Source organism: Cricetulus griseus, chromosome 2 (assembly GCF_003668045.3).
Source record: "Cricetulus griseus strain 17A/GY chromosome 2, alternate assembly CriGri-PICRH-1.0, whole genome shotgun sequence".
NCBI classification, from domain to species: domain Eukaryota; kingdom Metazoa; phylum Chordata; class Mammalia; order Rodentia; family Cricetidae; genus Cricetulus; species Cricetulus griseus.
The window spans coordinates 50,502,526-50,520,429 of record NC_048595.1 but is presented as its reverse complement, the minus strand read 5'-3'; the positions used below and the strand labels follow the sequence as shown (position 1 = coordinate 50,520,429).

The following is a 17,904-nucleotide window of genomic DNA, read 5'->3' as shown; positions in this document are numbered from 1 at the left end:
CAAGCATTAAGGACCTTTACAGTATCTCTGTATACGCCTATAAGGATATAACGAGGGTATATGACCATCTTAGGGTCATTCAAGCATTATTCTAAAATTTAATTGCTAAGGCCCAAAGGTAGAAATGAACTTGTCACATTCAAGCTAGAAAGTTAGAATGGTTTATGTTAGATGAGCTGAATATCTAGCTACTAAGAGAGCATTAAACAGACTCTAAAGCTCTTGGAATACAACACTGAGCAGGAAACATAGCTCATACTCCAATGGAGGGGATGCATGATAAACACAAGGAAGCACTGTGCAGGAGAGAAACAGGACTGCGTGGCTAAGAATGGCTGTGGCAAGGGCTATAATTTAGTGGGCAATGAGAGCCTCAACAGGAATGTCCTGTTTTGTGAGGAGGCCTGAGAAGTTACAAGCAGGAAATGGCCATGTGAAGACCCAAGTATTGCTTTGGGCAGAGAAAAATCAAGTGTCAAGACCCAGATGTATAGAACAAACTTGTAACATTTAAGAAACAGAAAAGAGCAAGGCAGGGTTTTGAGGATGATTACTAAAAGTCTGGGTTTTATTCCAAGGGGTATTTAACTTACAAAGAAAGAGAGAGGATAATTTTAAGCAACGTCATAGCATAATCTTACCCCACTTAAAAAATACTATCTAGGTTATTGTGTTGAAAATGATTTTAAAGACGTAATAAGGAAACATAATTAGCTCTAGTAGTATGGCTGAAAAGAACTGGCTGAACTTGGGATATATTTTAGAGAGCTGCACTTTGCTAATGGAGTGGGCCCAGGAAAGAAAAGGAAAAGGAGAAAACAAATTAGAATAAAGCTAAGGCTATAAGTTGATGTGCTCTTCTAATATATAGCACAAAGGTTGCGATGGATGTCTGAACACACAAAGGTGACAGTAAACACGATCATTACTCATGGGACTGACTCAACAGAAATCTTTCCAAGAGACAAAAATCAATACGTTCTAGCTTCAAGGAAAAGGGTCAGTAACGAATTCCTTCATAAGTCTCAAATTATTACATTTTAATAGAGTTAATTATTGTCATGGAAAGGAACATCATTGTTGGAACTGTCTATCCTTTATATGAGACATTCCTGAAATCTAGACAGCATGCATTTCCCTGCCAACCATCCTAATTCAACCAAAACTAGGTTTCCATATGGTTCGGGAGTCCAGTTTCAGCATCAGATTCTACCTAAGTCAGCCCTGTCACTTCAAATGGCCAGTTAGCATGTTTGTTTGAATCTGCAAAGACACAACCTTTAATTAGCTCATAGCTTTCCTTAATAGAGAAAGCTTGACAATAATCAACGCTGTTTAGTGACACAGTTGATTTAGAGTTGGGTATAATATTCTCATCTTGTGCACTGATGTGAACAACCCACATCTGGTGTAAGGTCACATGTGAGTAGAACGGACCCCTAACCATCCAGCAACCCGCACAACTTTGGGGACTGCATCCATCAGGATAACCATCTGAGCCTCACCAGCCATGGGAAAGATTCACACTTGCATGGGAAATGGAGTCATTAACCCTCTCTCCCACCAACCGTGAACAAAGACAGTATTTAATCCTAACTCGGTGGGAACCATCCTGTAGTAAGAGTAGAGCTGACTATTCCTGCAGGGGGAAACATGATGAAATTAATGAGTTGAAGACTGAATTACATAAAGAACCTACTTTCTTCCAAATATGAATAAACTTATTTCCTTTAACAAAGCCAGTTTGAAGAAGAATTTTCACTTTTTTCCAACTGAAGCCATCCTGTCTGAATAAAAGCACTGGAAACATAACTCAAAATCATGAGGTACACCACTTATTAAGGAAAGCTGGAATGTTTGGTAAATGGCAGAGTATCTTCTCTTCTCAGAAACGGACACCTTTATTACTACCTTCAAATGACAAAGTAATTTTCTATCAAATGTAAGACATAAAAATGCTTGCAAACAGTACTAGCAAGCATGGAGCCTCAGCCACTTAGACTTTCCGCTCTGTACAGAGTCTACACAAACCCCTACTCAACATGCAGCCCACAGAACACCCCTACAGCTCCCCATAGTACTGGTGAAAACTAATTCTTTAAAATATATGCCACATGTAGGTCTCATTATTTTAAAAATATAAATCTTTCATTTGCAGACAGTTTAGCCTTTTAAAATTTATTCAGTATCAACTACATCCCTGCTGTACTATCTAAGGACTTTGTGAATCTATTTTTTCTTTCATCTCTTAAGCAGATTAAACATTCACTGAGAACCTATTTAAGGTTGTATGTTTTTGTTTCCTGGACCTCTTGTATGACACTTAACTTCAGGATAAACTTAAGTTTATGTGTCTGTGTGACTGTGGCTAGGAATGAGCACATGAATGAAGCTATCCTTAGAGGCTAGCAGAGATGTCAGGTCTAACAGTGTAATCAACAGCAGAGAAATTTTAAAAGGGGTTGGGGGAAGTTTTAAGATAAAATGCTACATAGTAGGATGCAAATTATAAATTTTTCTCACAAGGAATTAAGAAAAATTAGTCTTTTAAATAGTCCATATACTAATCTACGGAACTGTTTCTTGTACTATTAAAAATGTTATTGATCAAACATGATATACTATCAGTGTAGATAAATCTCAAATTCAAAGGTGATTAAATAAAATATAAACAACATTCTTGAAAACAATGAATACAGAAATAACAAGTATATGAACCTTAGAGAATAAAGAAGCAGAAAAAAGAAAGAGGCAGAAATAGTATTAATTTAAACCTTAACAAGGTCTGTCCGATTGTGTAAAATCAAAATGATATTCTACAAGACAAAAAACAGGTCTACTCACCCTTCAGCATCAGGGTCTAAAATGAGTGCAAGTTCTGTCAACACAAGGCCTGCCAGATAATGCTGCTGGCGGAAGGGCAAGGACAACTCAAACATATTTGCAATTTTCTGGTCCTGCACATTTGTGGAAAATCCAGAACTCTGTTGGGGGGTAAGGTAGAACTCAACTGTTGATAGCTGTGCAACAAACATCCTACAGTTGGGGCATTGCAACAAATAAAATGTGACGTTATTATGCCGGACAAAAGTTACTTCGGAGTGTTCACAGAAAGTAACTGTTCTTACTTCAGGTATGGAGACTATGGTGACATTTCTTCATTTTTGTTATCAAACAGAAGACTGGCCTACCCTGGGGAATTCTATGTGAGTATTACAGACCTTAGGAAGAGGATTCATGAGAATATAAGATGAACTCTGACTTCATAAAGAAAGTCCTTAGGAAAGCAGCTCGTCCAACTCATGAAGAACATAACATGTATATTTTATGAGGGAGGGGAAAATCTTGGCTTCCTTGACACTATGACTATAAAATCTTAATCTTTTTCATCTTCAAGGAGACTGTTAGTTGTGAAAGTTAAGTGGTATCCACTTCAACTTTAAAAGTACACTGAGTTTCTGTGAGCAAGTCAGGCTGAGCTTGGCAGGCTGGCACTGCAGTCTGGCTTCTTTCCCTGCTTCAAGGTATTTACAAATAGAATACATAAATAGAATATAAATTTAAGTAGCCATTTCACAGGTATTTACCCCAAACAGTTTCTATAACTGCTTCAAGAAAACTCAATCTGGGAAATCATCAAAATAAGTAAGTTTACTTAGGTGAGTTCACATATGACTATATAGATAAAGATGTACATCATGCTTAAAAACCTGGACTCTGGAATAAAGCTTTGGTTCAAAGCCTAGCCTGGTCATTTCTTACTTTCTGTGTTTCTGGTTTGAAGCTATCTAATATGGATAAAAACAAAACAACCCCCCTAGAACTGTTTTTGGTATCAGATGAGTTAATCCTTTAAAGCACTTATGTGGTGGTTTGAATAAAAATGGATCCCATAGGCTCATAGGGAGTGATGGTATTAGGAGGTGTGGCCTTGTTGGAGGAAGTGTGTCACTATGGGGTGGGTTTGAGTTCTGAGGTGCTCAAGCCAGGCCCAGTGTGGCATTCTCTTCTGACTGCCTGACAATCTGGATATAGAACTCTCTGCTCCTTCTCTAGATTGTCTACCTATGCAACACTATGCTTCCCACCATGATGATAATGAATTAAACTCCTGAAACTGTAAGCCAGCCCCAATTAAATATTTTCCTTTACAAGAGTTTCCATGGTCATGGTGTCTCTGCATAGCAATAGAAACCCTAACTAAGACAAGCCAGAAGTAAGCATATCACCTAACTAATCATCAGATAACACCTCATTATTTTTCCACCCATTGTTTTGAACCCTTTTTTATAAGTATCTCCTCACATTTAACATACCTGAGATGTTGCAGAAGAAACAGAAGGTGATGGAGATGCAGGTGGGGTGAGCAAGCTGCAGGGTAAATTTAATGTAACATAGTGCTCATGGCTACAGATGATTCGCAGGAAGTCCAGCCTCAAAGACACCAGGACACTTGGATTTGGCAGTGAATAGAGCTTTGATGACACCTTGGAAGGATTATATAAATAAAAGAACACCAATTGATATATGTAAATATATATATCAATTATATTATATATTATATATTATACATTATATATATAACATCCTTTTTCCCCAAATTGTGGCAAACACTACAAACATGGAACTACAAGATCTACAGTATAAATCTACTTGACTAACCTAAAGTCACATTATTTTATTGCCAATATTGCATTTATATTTCTACTTCTCAAAACTGTACTTTATGAGGGAAAAACACACTTCAAAGAAAGCCTTCTTTTTAACATTTCTGTTTAATGCATTTATAGTTGTCTATCTTCCCCAACTACATCACAGGCTATTTAAGGAGACACACTGTAAGCTGATTTAATAGGTATAGTATCTTCTGAGTCAACCCCAACATTTGACAAGTGCAGGAGTTCACTAAGCCAGAATAAGTTTTTTTGTCATTGGTAGTTTTTTGTTTTGTTTTGTTTTGTTTTTAAGACAGGGTCTCATTATGTAGCTTTGGTTGTCCTGGAACACACTATGTAGACCAGTCTAGCCTCAAACTCCCAGAGATCTGCCTACCTCTGCCTCCTGAGTGCTGGGAGTAAAGGCATGAGCCACAATACCTGGCTCAGAATAAATTTTGATAGTAATAAAATTTAAAGTTTTGGGGAAAATAATAGTGTTTTACAAATATCTCTCAGTCAGTGCTCATGCATATGTAATTTCTATGACTATAAAAGAAAAAAAATATCCTATTGAACAGGTCTTTGAAATTTTAAAGATTATATTGCCAAATAGAAGTGTTCGAACATTTTATATGGATGAGTGTTTCGCCTGTATTTATGTCTATGTACCACGTACATGCCTGGTACCCACAGAAGTCAGAAGAGATTGTTGGATATTCTAGAACTGGAGTTACAGACTGATGTGAGCTGCCATGTGGGTGTTGAGAATTAAATCCAGGTCCTCAGGAAGAGCAGCCACTGCTCTTAACCATTGAACTATCTCTCCAGCACCATAGAATTTAAGATCAATGGCTCTCCAAAACTAATCCATGGGCCAGCTATGAAGGCTCTCATGAGTTTTATTCTTAAACCACACAAGCATTCAACCTTCTAAATACTTCTGGGATAAAACCCAAACATTTTATTTTTCAAGTCACTGCACTGTTTACAGGGGCCAATTCATAGATAAAAATCAGTTATTTCCCAAAAGGTGACACATTAATAGTCAGTTTATAACATTTAAAAAACATAACTTGCTGCCTGTGGACAAGGAAGGTCTAGGGTGTTTGCAGTTTACTAATGACATGGTAATATATGACATTTTGAACTTCAATAAACATCTAACCAGGAGTCCAAACTCTGTTTAGGATTAAATAATAGCAATAACAACAAACTGTTTACTTTTAAGACCACTGAAAAACAGGCATAGCAGCTCACAATCGTAACCCTAGGATATAAGAGGTAGACCAGGAGTTCAAGGTCACTCTCAAATACATAGTGAATTTGGAGCCGTCCTAGGCTACATGATACCCTATCTCAAATAAACAAATAATACCCAGGATAGAAAAAGTTCAATTAACTGTGCAGTCGACATAAATGCTGCATTGCATCACTAATTATCTAACTGTTAATGGGAAGGAAGAAAAACTGAGTCGGGTAAATTAGCTGTTCTGGGATCCCATCGCTATAGTCACCATAAAACACATTCAATGAACTTTCACCACAGTATTAACAACACATAACTCTGTGCTACTTTTCCATTTTAATGCTAGTATATGAACGTGTTCTTGAAGCTCCAGCCCTGAAAACAGCTATTCCAGTATTTTAATTACTTGATTACTAGTTATGTATTACCTGTTTGTAGCAGGACTTTATAAGAGTGAAGACAAATCCTCTGTCCATAACAGACAACAAATCATTAAGAAAGAAGGCAAGGCTTGTATTCAGTCTCTCAACCATTTCTGTGTCCTAGGAAACAGAACATAAGCAAAAATAATAATGATGATGATAGTGAAGAAAAACATGACAGTTTACCCTCAGCTTGTAAGACACATCAATGGAAGGTCATCCTCACCTTCTGAAATCGTGACACAACATCACCAGCAATTGTGCTAACCAGAGCAGCAATGTCATCCATAAAACGTTCTGGAAAGCGGGTTTTCCTTGGAGCATCAAGCTTATCATTAAAGTACAAGTGATGCACCATGCTCTTTACCTGGGAAAGGACACACACCATTACTGTGTTGTGGTTTTGTTATTTTATGGCAGCATCTTGCAATATAACCCAGATCACCTTTGGGTTCTCACTCCTGTCTCAGCCTCTCAATGTTTAGATTACACTTGTGCTCTACCACCTGGCGAATTTCTTAATTTTAAGCAAATTATAATGGCTCTAAATATTCTAGCTACTTTTTAAAATATAGCGTGTAATTTAACAGTTGACTGAAATATATTTTTATTTCCCAATATTTTGAAAATGTTTCCTAAATATTTTCTATATGCCAATGAAATGTCAAACACAGTAAAACTTTTCCACTTTACCCTCATGAATTACCTAAAAGTTAAAAAAAAAAAAAAATCAGTGTAGGTTAACAAAACAATCCACAGTGTAAGAAAAATGTTAATTAAAAAACCTTAAGACTCACTCATTTTTTTTTCATTCCATTGTCCCTAAACTATAAATTTTCAATCATTAAAGACCCTGCTGTATTCATTGTACTGTCATCAATATCTATTACATAAAATATTAGTTAATAAATTTAAGTGACTTCCATTTACAGAATGCTTCTGGATTTTTATTATAACACTAGCAATCGTAATAAAGAATTTAAACATTTCAATTCAAAGAGAGCTAATGTGTCGATAGTATACAGTACAGCCAAATCTTCCTTTTGATGAAGTGGTAAATGAACACAGAGCTTTCACATGATAGGCAAGGACTCCACTACTCATCTGTATTCTAGGTCTCTCTCTCCTCTCTCTCTCCAGGGCCTCATCATGTAGCTCTGGCTAACCAGGAATTCTCTATGCTGAGCATACTCGCTTCAAACTCAGAGATCTGCCTGTCACTGCACCTGCACTAGTATGTCCAGCATCCGGATTTATTTCTAAAAGGCCCTGGGATGAAAGGTGTGCAGCACTATGCCCAGCTATAGCCAACTCTTCAACTGTAATCTCTGAACTCATATTTAAAATCTGAACACACGGTCTTTTCCTAGCCATCCACCATGGTGGGTGGATAAAAGACCCGAGCTAACATGGGGTTAGCTCCATAAACAACTATAATAAAGCCTCATGCAGTTTGCATCAAGCTTTCGACTCCGTCTGGTGATTGGGGTGGCTGCGGTCCTGGGCTGAAATCCTGGAAGCCTGAGCTTCCGGGGTTCTTTCATTTGGGGGCTCGTCCTGGATTTGCCACTACCCCTCACCTGAATGGAGTCGATCTTGGAGGTAAGGTAGAGCTTTGTGTCTTGTTATGTCCATGTTTGATAATATGTCTTGTTATGTCTCTTGCCATTTTGTTGGTTTGGCGCCATTACATGGATTTGATCTGTGCCTGCGCAGGACTTGTATTTGGTCATTTAGACCACAGTGGGAGACAGACGTGTCCTGAGACTCTTGGTCCCGCCCTGGATGAAAGTCCGAGGGTCGTTTGATTTGGACCATAGGGAAAGCAGACATGCCTCAGAGGCAGATGTGCCCTGAGCCCCTTGGTCCCGCCCTGGATGAAAGTCCAAGGGTTGTTTGTAGTTTTGGTTTGGGGCATCATTCGTCTACTGCACGGTTTGTCCTGTTGTGTCTGTACTTCTGTTTTTGCGGTTTGTGTCTGTCTGTACTAACCACACCCATCCCCAGATTCCACCTCAACTGTGATTGGCAGATGTGCCCAGAGGATCACAGACTGCTGCCCTGAGGACACCCAGGAGGTACCGACGGAAGCCAAGGATGCTTGGATCCTCCTCAGATAGCCGCCTGATTGTAGCCACCTGGTTCTGCCGCCCATCTGCCCGGTGCCATTGCCTTATAAGCGGCACGGACGGATTGGGTTGGCATCTGTTCTTTTCTGTCTATTCTGTCTCTGTGTGTTTTCATCGTTGGTTTTCAATTCAGGATCCACCAGGACACCCCCTTTTGTTGAGTCATGTGGTGCTGTGTCAGTTTTGTATTTTCAGGTCTGCTGTTTCTGTTAATTTTGTAAATGTAAAGGTCCTATATTAGGGTCACTAGTGACATCTGTAAGTAGGCCTACAAGAATCGTTTAGGATAGAGGTTCGGGCAACAGCTTCCACAGTTTGTAGGAGTAGAACTTGGTAGGACCAAGTTGCTTGCTCCATCTGTAAGGGGACCCAAGCAGGTCACCAGTTTGTAGGGGAGACTTGGTTTTTTGGGCCAAGTTGTACCCCATGGGGCTAACCATCTGAAATTCTGAATAGGACCCTAGTCTGTGTTACTGTGCTGTCTGTCCACGTTTCATATTTGTGCTGTGTGTTTGTTAAGCATCTCTTTCTGTCCTTACTGCCCACGCACGTGGCATGCGTGGGGTCAGGGATCTTTTCTTGTCCTGAGCACATGGTGTGCGGGATAGGAGTTCCTCTGCCATGTGCCATGGGTTAGAGTGTGCTGTGGCGGGGTCCCCTGCTACTCTGAACTCCAACCATTGCTGCAGCCCTCACAGCTGAGCCTGGCCGATGTAGGTGAGTCTGTTTTTCTATCCTCACCTGCCGGTCTGTGAGGCATGCAAAGTGGGGCTGTCTCTGCCCCAACTGCCATCCTGCCATGGGTCCTGGCTTTCGGCAGGGGTTTCCCTGCCCTGAGCACATGGCTTGCAAGGCCACCATTTGCCTGGCTGCCCGGCCTTCTCTGTGCTCCACACATATGGTATGCAGGGAAACCTCGGGGGTCTTCTTCCCACCCCAGCATTGGCTGAGGGTCTGGGATTACCAGCAGCAACCCCCCTGAGCACATGGAGCTGGGGCGGGTGAATTATCTGGCCTGATCCAGACGTTCTAAAGAAATGGCCTTAAAGTTATTAAAAACTATAAAAAGGACTTTGTTAAGAATTTTTATGTTGACTGAAAAATGAGAGAAAATTTAGGAGACTAAAGTAATAAAGAAGGAAAGGGAAAGAGAAATTTGTCTAAAAATGACTAAGAAAATCAGAGGAATAAACTAAAGGTATATAGAAAGTTACAGAGGGTCAAAGAAAGTAGTAGAAGGTCAGAGGAAAGTTGTCAAAGATCAAAGAAAAGGTCGTTAAAAGTCAGAGAAAAATGTAAACTGTTTGCTATGGTTTCTCATGTCTACAAATAATAAATTTTAAAAATTGGTAATATTAACCATATTAAGTTAATTCTGTTAAAAAGTTGTTTATTTCTCAAGCAATTATGTATACTTGTTTTAAAATGTTTTGTTTCCTGGCATAACCTAAGTTCTGTTACAAGCATACAGCTAAAACAAATGGTGCAGGTCATCGCCATTTTGTAGCCAGCCACTTGGCACAAAATGACTGGTAGCTATTTTGCTGAAGTTGAAAAAAAGAGGCCATCTTGACTAAAGATGACCACATGGAAATTAGAGGTACCATTTTAGAAACAAGATTTTCAATTAAGATATAAAATGTTAATACGTCTATATATTACAGAAAGACATTAAGGGAGTTTAAATTTCTTTTTTAAATCCAGTTTTCTAAGTGTTTATGGTTATTAAAAGATGTTTTTATTAATGTTTGTACTTAAAGAGCTTCAATTTAGAATCATTTTTAAGCAAAGTCTGACAATGTAAAGTTCTTTGTTTTATAAAAACTGCTAATCTATTATAAGACGCTAAAATTTGTGTTTTCAGAAGTTAAGTTTAGGGTGTTGGTGGCACATGCCTTTAATCCCAGCACTCAGGAGGCAGAGGCAGGTGGATCTTTATGAGTTCAAGGCCAGCCTGGTCGACAGAGCGAATTCCAGGACACACTGCAAAGCCACAGAGAAACCCTGTTTCAGAAAAAAGTTAAGTTTAAGCAAGCAGCTAAAATGTGTACATGTAGCTACTATTTAAGGAATATAAGGTAGCTCTATGCAGTTTTAAGTTCAGCTGTGCTAAGTTTCAAACATTTTACTAAGTTAAAACCAGTTACAGTCAGACTGAAAATTAATTAATTACAGAAATAGGACCTTACCAAGCCACCTGTGTGCTTAATGTGTGCTTAAGGCAAGTAACTAAAACAGACAGACAGACCTCTAATGCTTCAGAGACCTGCAGAATAAGGCATTTAAAACGTTGTTTTAAAAGTTTATAAGATCAGACAGACTGCCAGATCCTGACAGTGACCCAAAGTATCCAAAGAAGATTATTAGGCACCCCAGTTCCTGCACCTGGATAATGATGATGCTGACCAGTGAGCGAGATGCTCAAATGTGACACTGGCTGCCTGCCAGGACCTGGCCGAGACTGTGGACAAAGCTGCTGGACACTGGTAAATTGATTGTACCCCTTTGCCTAGACAAAACAAGGTCAGTCTTTTCCATGTCCCTCTTCCACAGAGAGAAAAAAAAAAAAACTCTCACCTTATAGGCCTGGCAAAGATTGATGTTCTTTGATACTTCTGCCTCCCAACGCTAATGGAGAGATTTGGGTATGGCTTACTGTATATGGGCTGGCTTCTAACTGGCTTCTGTTGCTTTTTAATAGATTCGGAAACTATAAAATTTACCTTCTCAGATCTCTGAAAGTATTAATGGCTGTCAGCTTGACAGTATCAGGCAGTCAGATCCATTATAGACTATAGTCAGCTTGGTAACTGATAAAGTAGTGACTACCTACTATTCAGTTACAAGTTCAAGGTTTTTAGGTTTATTTTGGTTGTCATCTAGGTATAAACTTAAAGGGCTTTTCATCATGCCAAAGGCACCTCTGTCCACTCCATACCTGGCTCTCTGGACAGAAGAAAAATGTACATGCTTCTAGACCAACTCTGTAGTTATTGCTAGGACTCAAAATTATAAATATGTTCTTGCTGTTTGAACAGATCCAGATATCTGCTTTTTCTGCACTGTGGGCTTTAGTAAATAAGTTTTAACTTCTGTTCCTAGTTTAAACATATCTTAAACAGGTTTCTGCTTCTGGCAGGCACATCTGAGTATATCAGTTGCTGACTACAGGCTGTTCCTAAGTAGACTGCGAGCCCTGGATGTGCTGTGGATGTGAACCAGTCCAGCTGATGTGGACACCCCGTCTCTGCAACAGAGTCTGCCAACAAGAAGCTCCTGATGGAATCCCCACTGCCTAAATTCCCATTTTTGCTTTTGACTAGCATTTCAGCCTTCTTGGGTCCCTAATTTCATCCCAAAGTCAGCCGGAAATAGAATGGGAAAGAATACATCGCCCATTTTCCCTGGTTGAAATGCTAAGTCAGAAGTAACTCCCTTGCATGGGGATGTCAATATCTCTCACTCCCTGATGGGGACACTAGAGAGACTGCAATTCCATGATTGGAATTTCCAAAAAAAAAAAAAAAAAATGGGGGAATGAAGGGACCAGCTCCCTATTTTGGCAGCCGTAAGAGCCGAACACGTGCTTGTCTGACCTTGCCTTGGTCACTAGGAGGTCAGATGCCTGACTCGTGGCAAGGAACCAATCAGAAGTTAGCTGGTGGTGCTATGCTTTACGGCTTTGGGTGTGCTTTATGGATAAGTGTACAGCAATGACGTGCAGAGCATAGCAACCACCCTGGGAGGGCCTATGGGCCATAACAACCAGTTTACCAATCAACACAGGGCAAACCCTCTAAGTCTGGAGGCACACCAATCCTGAGCCTGTGCGTACCCCTAGACACTCCCCTTACGCTGCTCTATAAGATCTCTATACAGACGCTTCGAGCTGTCTTTCCTAGCCATCCGCCATGGTGGGTGGATGAAAGGCCCGAGATAACATGGGGTTAGCTCGTTAAACAACTATAATAAAGTCTCATGCAGTCTGCATCAAAAAAATAAAAATAAAAAAATAAAATCTGAACACACATGTAAAACTTTTGTTAATGACAAAACTATAATTCTTATCTTACAATAAAAGCATGTGAGTTTTAAATATGTTTATATTCTAAGAGAAAGTGAGCTTGTGGGCTCTTATATATCCCCAGGCTTACCTTTCCTATAGATTAATAAATCTGGAGGGAGGGTATTTTCTATCTCAAATAAAGGTAACTATAGTCAATGCTGAGAATGACTATTCTAAAAGCCCCTTTTATTTCCTTCTCTCCCTCCTCCTCTTTCCCAATCCTCATAATTTTGATTTTGCTGTGCTTTGCTCCTTTATTTATTAAATACTATTTTTGTTAGAAGGAAATGGTCCCATGATCTATGCTTTCTAGTCCAGGGAGAAAACACAGGAAGGTCCCTAGTTCTGGAATGCCTGAACTTGAATTACAATGCTGTTACCTACAATGTGTATACTTAGAAGTTATGTAACCTCTCAGAGCCTCAGTCACAGGCCTGCAGTCACTGGACAAGCACTCACTGCTTTGGTTCATTAACAAGTATGTGTGTATATAAGTTTTGCCATGCTTTATATGACACAAAAATATTAATTGGCTTGTAGTATCATTTACTGAATTAAAGTATTTTTCTAATTGGCTATAACTAGTATTTCCTATGTTCTGTTCAACTATAGCAGTAAATATTTCCAAAGCTCTGAAATAATTGTTACAAAATCTGCAGCATTGCCATTATTAACTTGCACAGACTAGCAAAGAATGTCACAAATTTCCTTGATAAGTATCCAAGAAAAACAAAATAAATCATAACCAGTGTTTAAATGAATCTCACACTTTATAATTTCACCTGTATTGTGTTGATGACTGTATTGTATATTTTGAAACAAATACATATAATTTTGCTTTGGGGCAAATGGGAATGCAATTTCTAAAATAAAAGAAAAATAAACTGACATGAAATTGCTTACTGCATTAGAAAGTACTAAAGAACAAATTCAGTTTGCTTACCATCAACTCAAAAAAGAACCAGGCTTGCTGCAAAGCTGATTCCCGAACGCTGCCACTGCAAACAACCCACTGCAAAGCCAGTTCCTCATGAAAAAGCTATCCAGAAGCAAAGTCAAGGTTATTATCAAAGTCAAAGCTGCTGATGACATAAAGCAAATGACAATGCAGGTACAAATGAAGGCATAATGAGAGTAAGCTGAATCGGGCACATGAATCACTGGATGATGCAGTGGAGACACCCATTAACGAAACGACTACTTATGCATGAAGACAGTGTGACATGTCCAAAGCTGAAAAATTACATGTTATCTTGGAGTAAAATGTAATTTTAAAAGGACAAGCAGGAAATAACTTCCTAAATTGCACTTGCAAACCAAAAACTAGACCAAAACCTCATAGCTACAAATTGTATTTTGCTTGTATATTAAATACATATTTGAACATATAATACACTCATCAACTTTGCTGGTACAATTTAGGAAATACCATTACAAATTTAAACTTTTCTATGTGCTATTACGTTTCAGGTGTTTAAGATGTATTCTTAAGGAGCAGAAACTTCCTTATAATGGAAATGCATACAAAGCACTTGCGAAGTAGCACAGATCACTATGAGAGGACTAACACGACTGTGCATAAGGGGCAAGTCAACATCGCTTACTAAGAGTGACAACTTTTCTAACTCATCTTCCTTTCCCTGGAGATTTAAAACAAAACAGAAGCAGTTACAGAAACAGAATTAAGAGTCGATACATTTTTCTGGTATTAAAATTTGATTATCTAATTTGAATTACTAAATTCTAGTCAGTCCCAAAGACAGAAACATCATCTTATGTAAACCAGCCCTAAATGACAGTGGTCTGCCCCAAAAGGCACCAGACAAGCACTGCTTGTTCAAATATGTCTTTAGACACCATAAAATTATTTTAGTAACTCAGATTGGTTATGTAAAGAAACATTATATGTTTTTTATTGTTGGAATTACTTTCCCCCTCTGTGAACTGTCTTCTTATGAATCTACCTTTTTAGTTGGCAAGCGTCCCGTTAATGTTTGTAAGAAACTTGACGTCTCTGTGTGCGAAGACATACGATTACAACTTCGATCCATAGCCTATGAAGTGGGGATGAATGAATGACGAGATAACATTAACACTGCAGTGATGACTTTGAAGTTCAAGGACTACATACAATTTTCAAACATTTTTATTATTTCTGGTTCATTATACTATTTTAGCCGCTTTAAAAGCAAGTATGAAAATTGTTTCTATATTTTAGTCTTTAAGATGAATTATCTTAATGATTTTAACAGAGTGCTGCAAAGAATGAAACTTATCTGTGTAATCTACACATGCACATATCTAGTGAAAACATAGGAAAAGAAAAAAAACATACTTCTCGACTGGTGTCTGACAAGAAAGAAATCAAGAATTTTGTACTTAATAAGGAAGATTAAAACTTAGAATTTTTACTTTTTTCTATTAAAAACAGCATTTAACTTTATCATAAACAATATCCAATATAAATCAGTTATAATCTTAAACAGAAAATTGGGTTCTGTTTTAGGAATAAGAGAATTTCCCTTCAAAGCCAATACACAAGTAAGAAGTATATTTTGATACATCATGCAGTTAGTTATCAAGCAACTAGTCTTAAATTACATGTTATAATTGTAACAAATTTCATACTTTGCAACACAGTACAAATTCAATGGAGTTTTCCTTCTAGCATTCACTCTGACAACATGCATACTGTACACTTCAGATTTATTTGTATTAAACTTCAACTTACTACCAGTCTTTCTACTTGGTGATTATGAAAACGAGATAAGGTAATAAGGGTCACGGGAAACAATATGTTTAGGTATACTTTAAAATAAATGGAAAACTGTTGGTTGTTCTCTATGTAAAAATTTCCTACTATAGATGTATCAGCCATGAAGAGAACCTGTTACAAAACTATTAATGCATCAGCATCAGGCATGGAGACACTGGTACAGTGTGTAAGGAGGAGGCAGGAGGAGACAGAAAACGGAAAAGGAGAACATTACTGGTGCAACTGGTGGTATTCATGCATAGTAGTTGGAAAATGTGCTAAATAAAAACACACGCTTATAATGATTAAAAAAAAAAAAAAAGCAAGCCACTGAAATCACAGCATGTACTAAAGGTAACATTCTAAAGGGAAACATCAGCAGCCAAGAAAGAAACCTATAATGTAAACACCACCTGTGTTGGTTCTGCACTTGGACTGGGGTTGGCTCCCCATGGGGCAGCTTTTGGACCAGTGTTAACCCAGGAATTGGAGCGATCTAAACCCTAAGCACATAATAGAGAGCAGTTGGAAAGGAGAGAAATGTTACATGGTGCATGCTATGAATTATTCCTAAAGAAATCCACACCCTGCCCCCGATGCAAAATGTTCTTCATTAGTACTGTTAAAGCAACCAAAAATAACCTCAGGTACATAAAGAATATTAGTTCATTCACATTATCTTATCATATAACATCCTTTTTAAAGAAAAGAATATTAAGTATAGTATTTAAAGATCATTTCTATATAAAGTGATTGCCCTGAAGTACAAACCACAGAAATCTCTACAGCATTAACTCAAAATGCTTCTTAAAAATCGTACAAATTCTCAACTGAACTGAGACTTGGAAGGGAGTAGGAGATGGGGGTGAGGTGGGGAATGGCCACTCTGTGCTATAAGACTTTAACTTCATTGCATTTCTTACTAGCTGAAAGCTACTATGGAGCAAGATCTCTGCAATTCTGTTTGACACTGCCTCTTCTTTCTTTTAGAGAATAGAAAACATAAAGGAAAATACTATTCAAAGGAACAGCTAAATTTGTTCCTTCCTAGTAACAACAGTGAACTTGAAGTTGTGGCCCTTTTTATTATTATTCTTCATTAGATATAATGGGGTACTATTCTACAAAATATTATAAGAAAAACATTATGTCTCCCTCTATGAATTATAACTTCATCATCACTGTCATTAAATTTGAGTGTTAGTAACTATTAATAAATATGCCAGAAACGAAGTATTTTTTCCTGAAAGAAATCACTGATTCCTGGTGAAGTTAGCTGAGGCTTCACTTCAATTTCCCAAGTCTAAGGGATCAACAAAATCATAAAAATGCTTTATAAAATTCGGATTCTGTGCCCTCAACTTCCTGCCTTCAAATTCAACTAAAGGCAGAGGACCTGGTAAATGAAGTAGGAGCAAGTTGTAACAGATGTTTGGAGGATTTAAAGGCAAGAATTACAAAGACGCCCAAAGCAACCTGGTTAAAACACTAGAGCAGAGAATGTACTGGAACTAGAAACTACCAAAGTTAAGGGAAATAACCACTGCTTGGAGTTTTGACTTTAGGGAGAATATTTTCTCTACTCTCTTTTCTTCCCACACACCAAGCAGTTGAAGTAATTAATGTTACTATAATCACCCACTGTGGTGGTCTGATTGAAAATGGCCCCACGGGCTCATAAGGAGTGGTGGCACTGTTAGGAGGTGTGGCTTTGTTGAAGGAAGTGTTTCACTGGGGTTGGGCTTTGAGGGTTCAGATGCTCAAGCCAGGCCTAGTGACTCACTCTTTCTTCCTGCTGCCTACTGATCAAAATGTAGAACTCTCAGCTACCTCTCCAGCATGATGTCTGCATGCCACCATACTTCCCACAACTGATGTAAATGGCCTAAACTTCTGAACTATAAGCCAGCCCCAATTAAATGTTTTCCTTTATAAGAGCTGCCATGGTCATGGTGTCTCTTCACAGCAAAATAAACCCTAAGATACCCATTTTCCTTCATTTCTAAGAAGGGAGTCACAGTTTATTAAGACTCTGTCTTGCTTACTAATTTAAAAATCTAAAATAAATGACTTTTTTACTCAGTTTCTCATCCACAAAATAGAAATGATGACAATTTTCCCTTGTTTTAAGGACAGTCAAATTATAATGTCTTGGAGGGGACAGAGACTAGAAGTCATTTTTACAAAACTTTTCCAGAGATTAAAATTTTGTATTTGAATTAGCTATTTTTAATGATTATACTGCCTTCACAAATGTATGTGCAAACTTCTTTAATAACTTCTTTTTAAAATAATGTTTGTGGTAAGAATAAAAGAATAAAATATCAGTTTTCTGTCAGCTATATTTCATATATACAACGTGGATGCTCTGAACAGTTATAATTACACATCAAAACATAATTAAAGACACCATGTAATCAGTTTGTGAAGCAAGTAACTTTCATAATATAAATGTTATAAAACTGAATTATATATAAAAATATAACAGTCCTTAAACAAATTCATTACTGAGAGATACTAATGTAACAACTTTCTAGACCTCCAAAAAACAAGGAAAAGGTAAAACGTATCCAGCTGTGTGTGTTTTTCCCTAATGTTGGTACTACTATTTTGTCTTACTTTGTAGGT

The 17,904-nt window shown here is 38.0% G+C and overlaps 1 protein-coding gene across 5 annotated transcripts in view; it reads right to left on the bottom strand.

Moving 5' to 3' along the window:
- Dock7 (dedicator of cytokinesis 7) overlaps nucleotides 1-17,904 on the bottom strand; it is a 174,308-nt gene that overhangs the window by 46,365 nt on the left and 110,039 nt on the right. For 3 of the 5 annotated variants that reach the window (XM_027400470.2, XM_035439789.1, XM_027400472.2), the window contains 7 exons: nucleotides 15,690-15,779; nucleotides 14,486-14,575; nucleotides 13,465-13,560; nucleotides 6,553-6,693; nucleotides 6,333-6,446; nucleotides 4,317-4,487; nucleotides 2,845-2,984 (listed from right to left, as the gene is read on the bottom strand). In XM_027400470.2, the coding sequence (XP_027256271.1) occupies nucleotides 2,845-2,984; nucleotides 4,317-4,487; nucleotides 6,333-6,446; nucleotides 6,553-6,693; nucleotides 13,465-13,560; nucleotides 14,486-14,575; nucleotides 15,690-15,779 (842 nt within the window). The other 2 variants (XM_035439790.1, XM_035439788.1) reach the window with 2 other exon arrangements.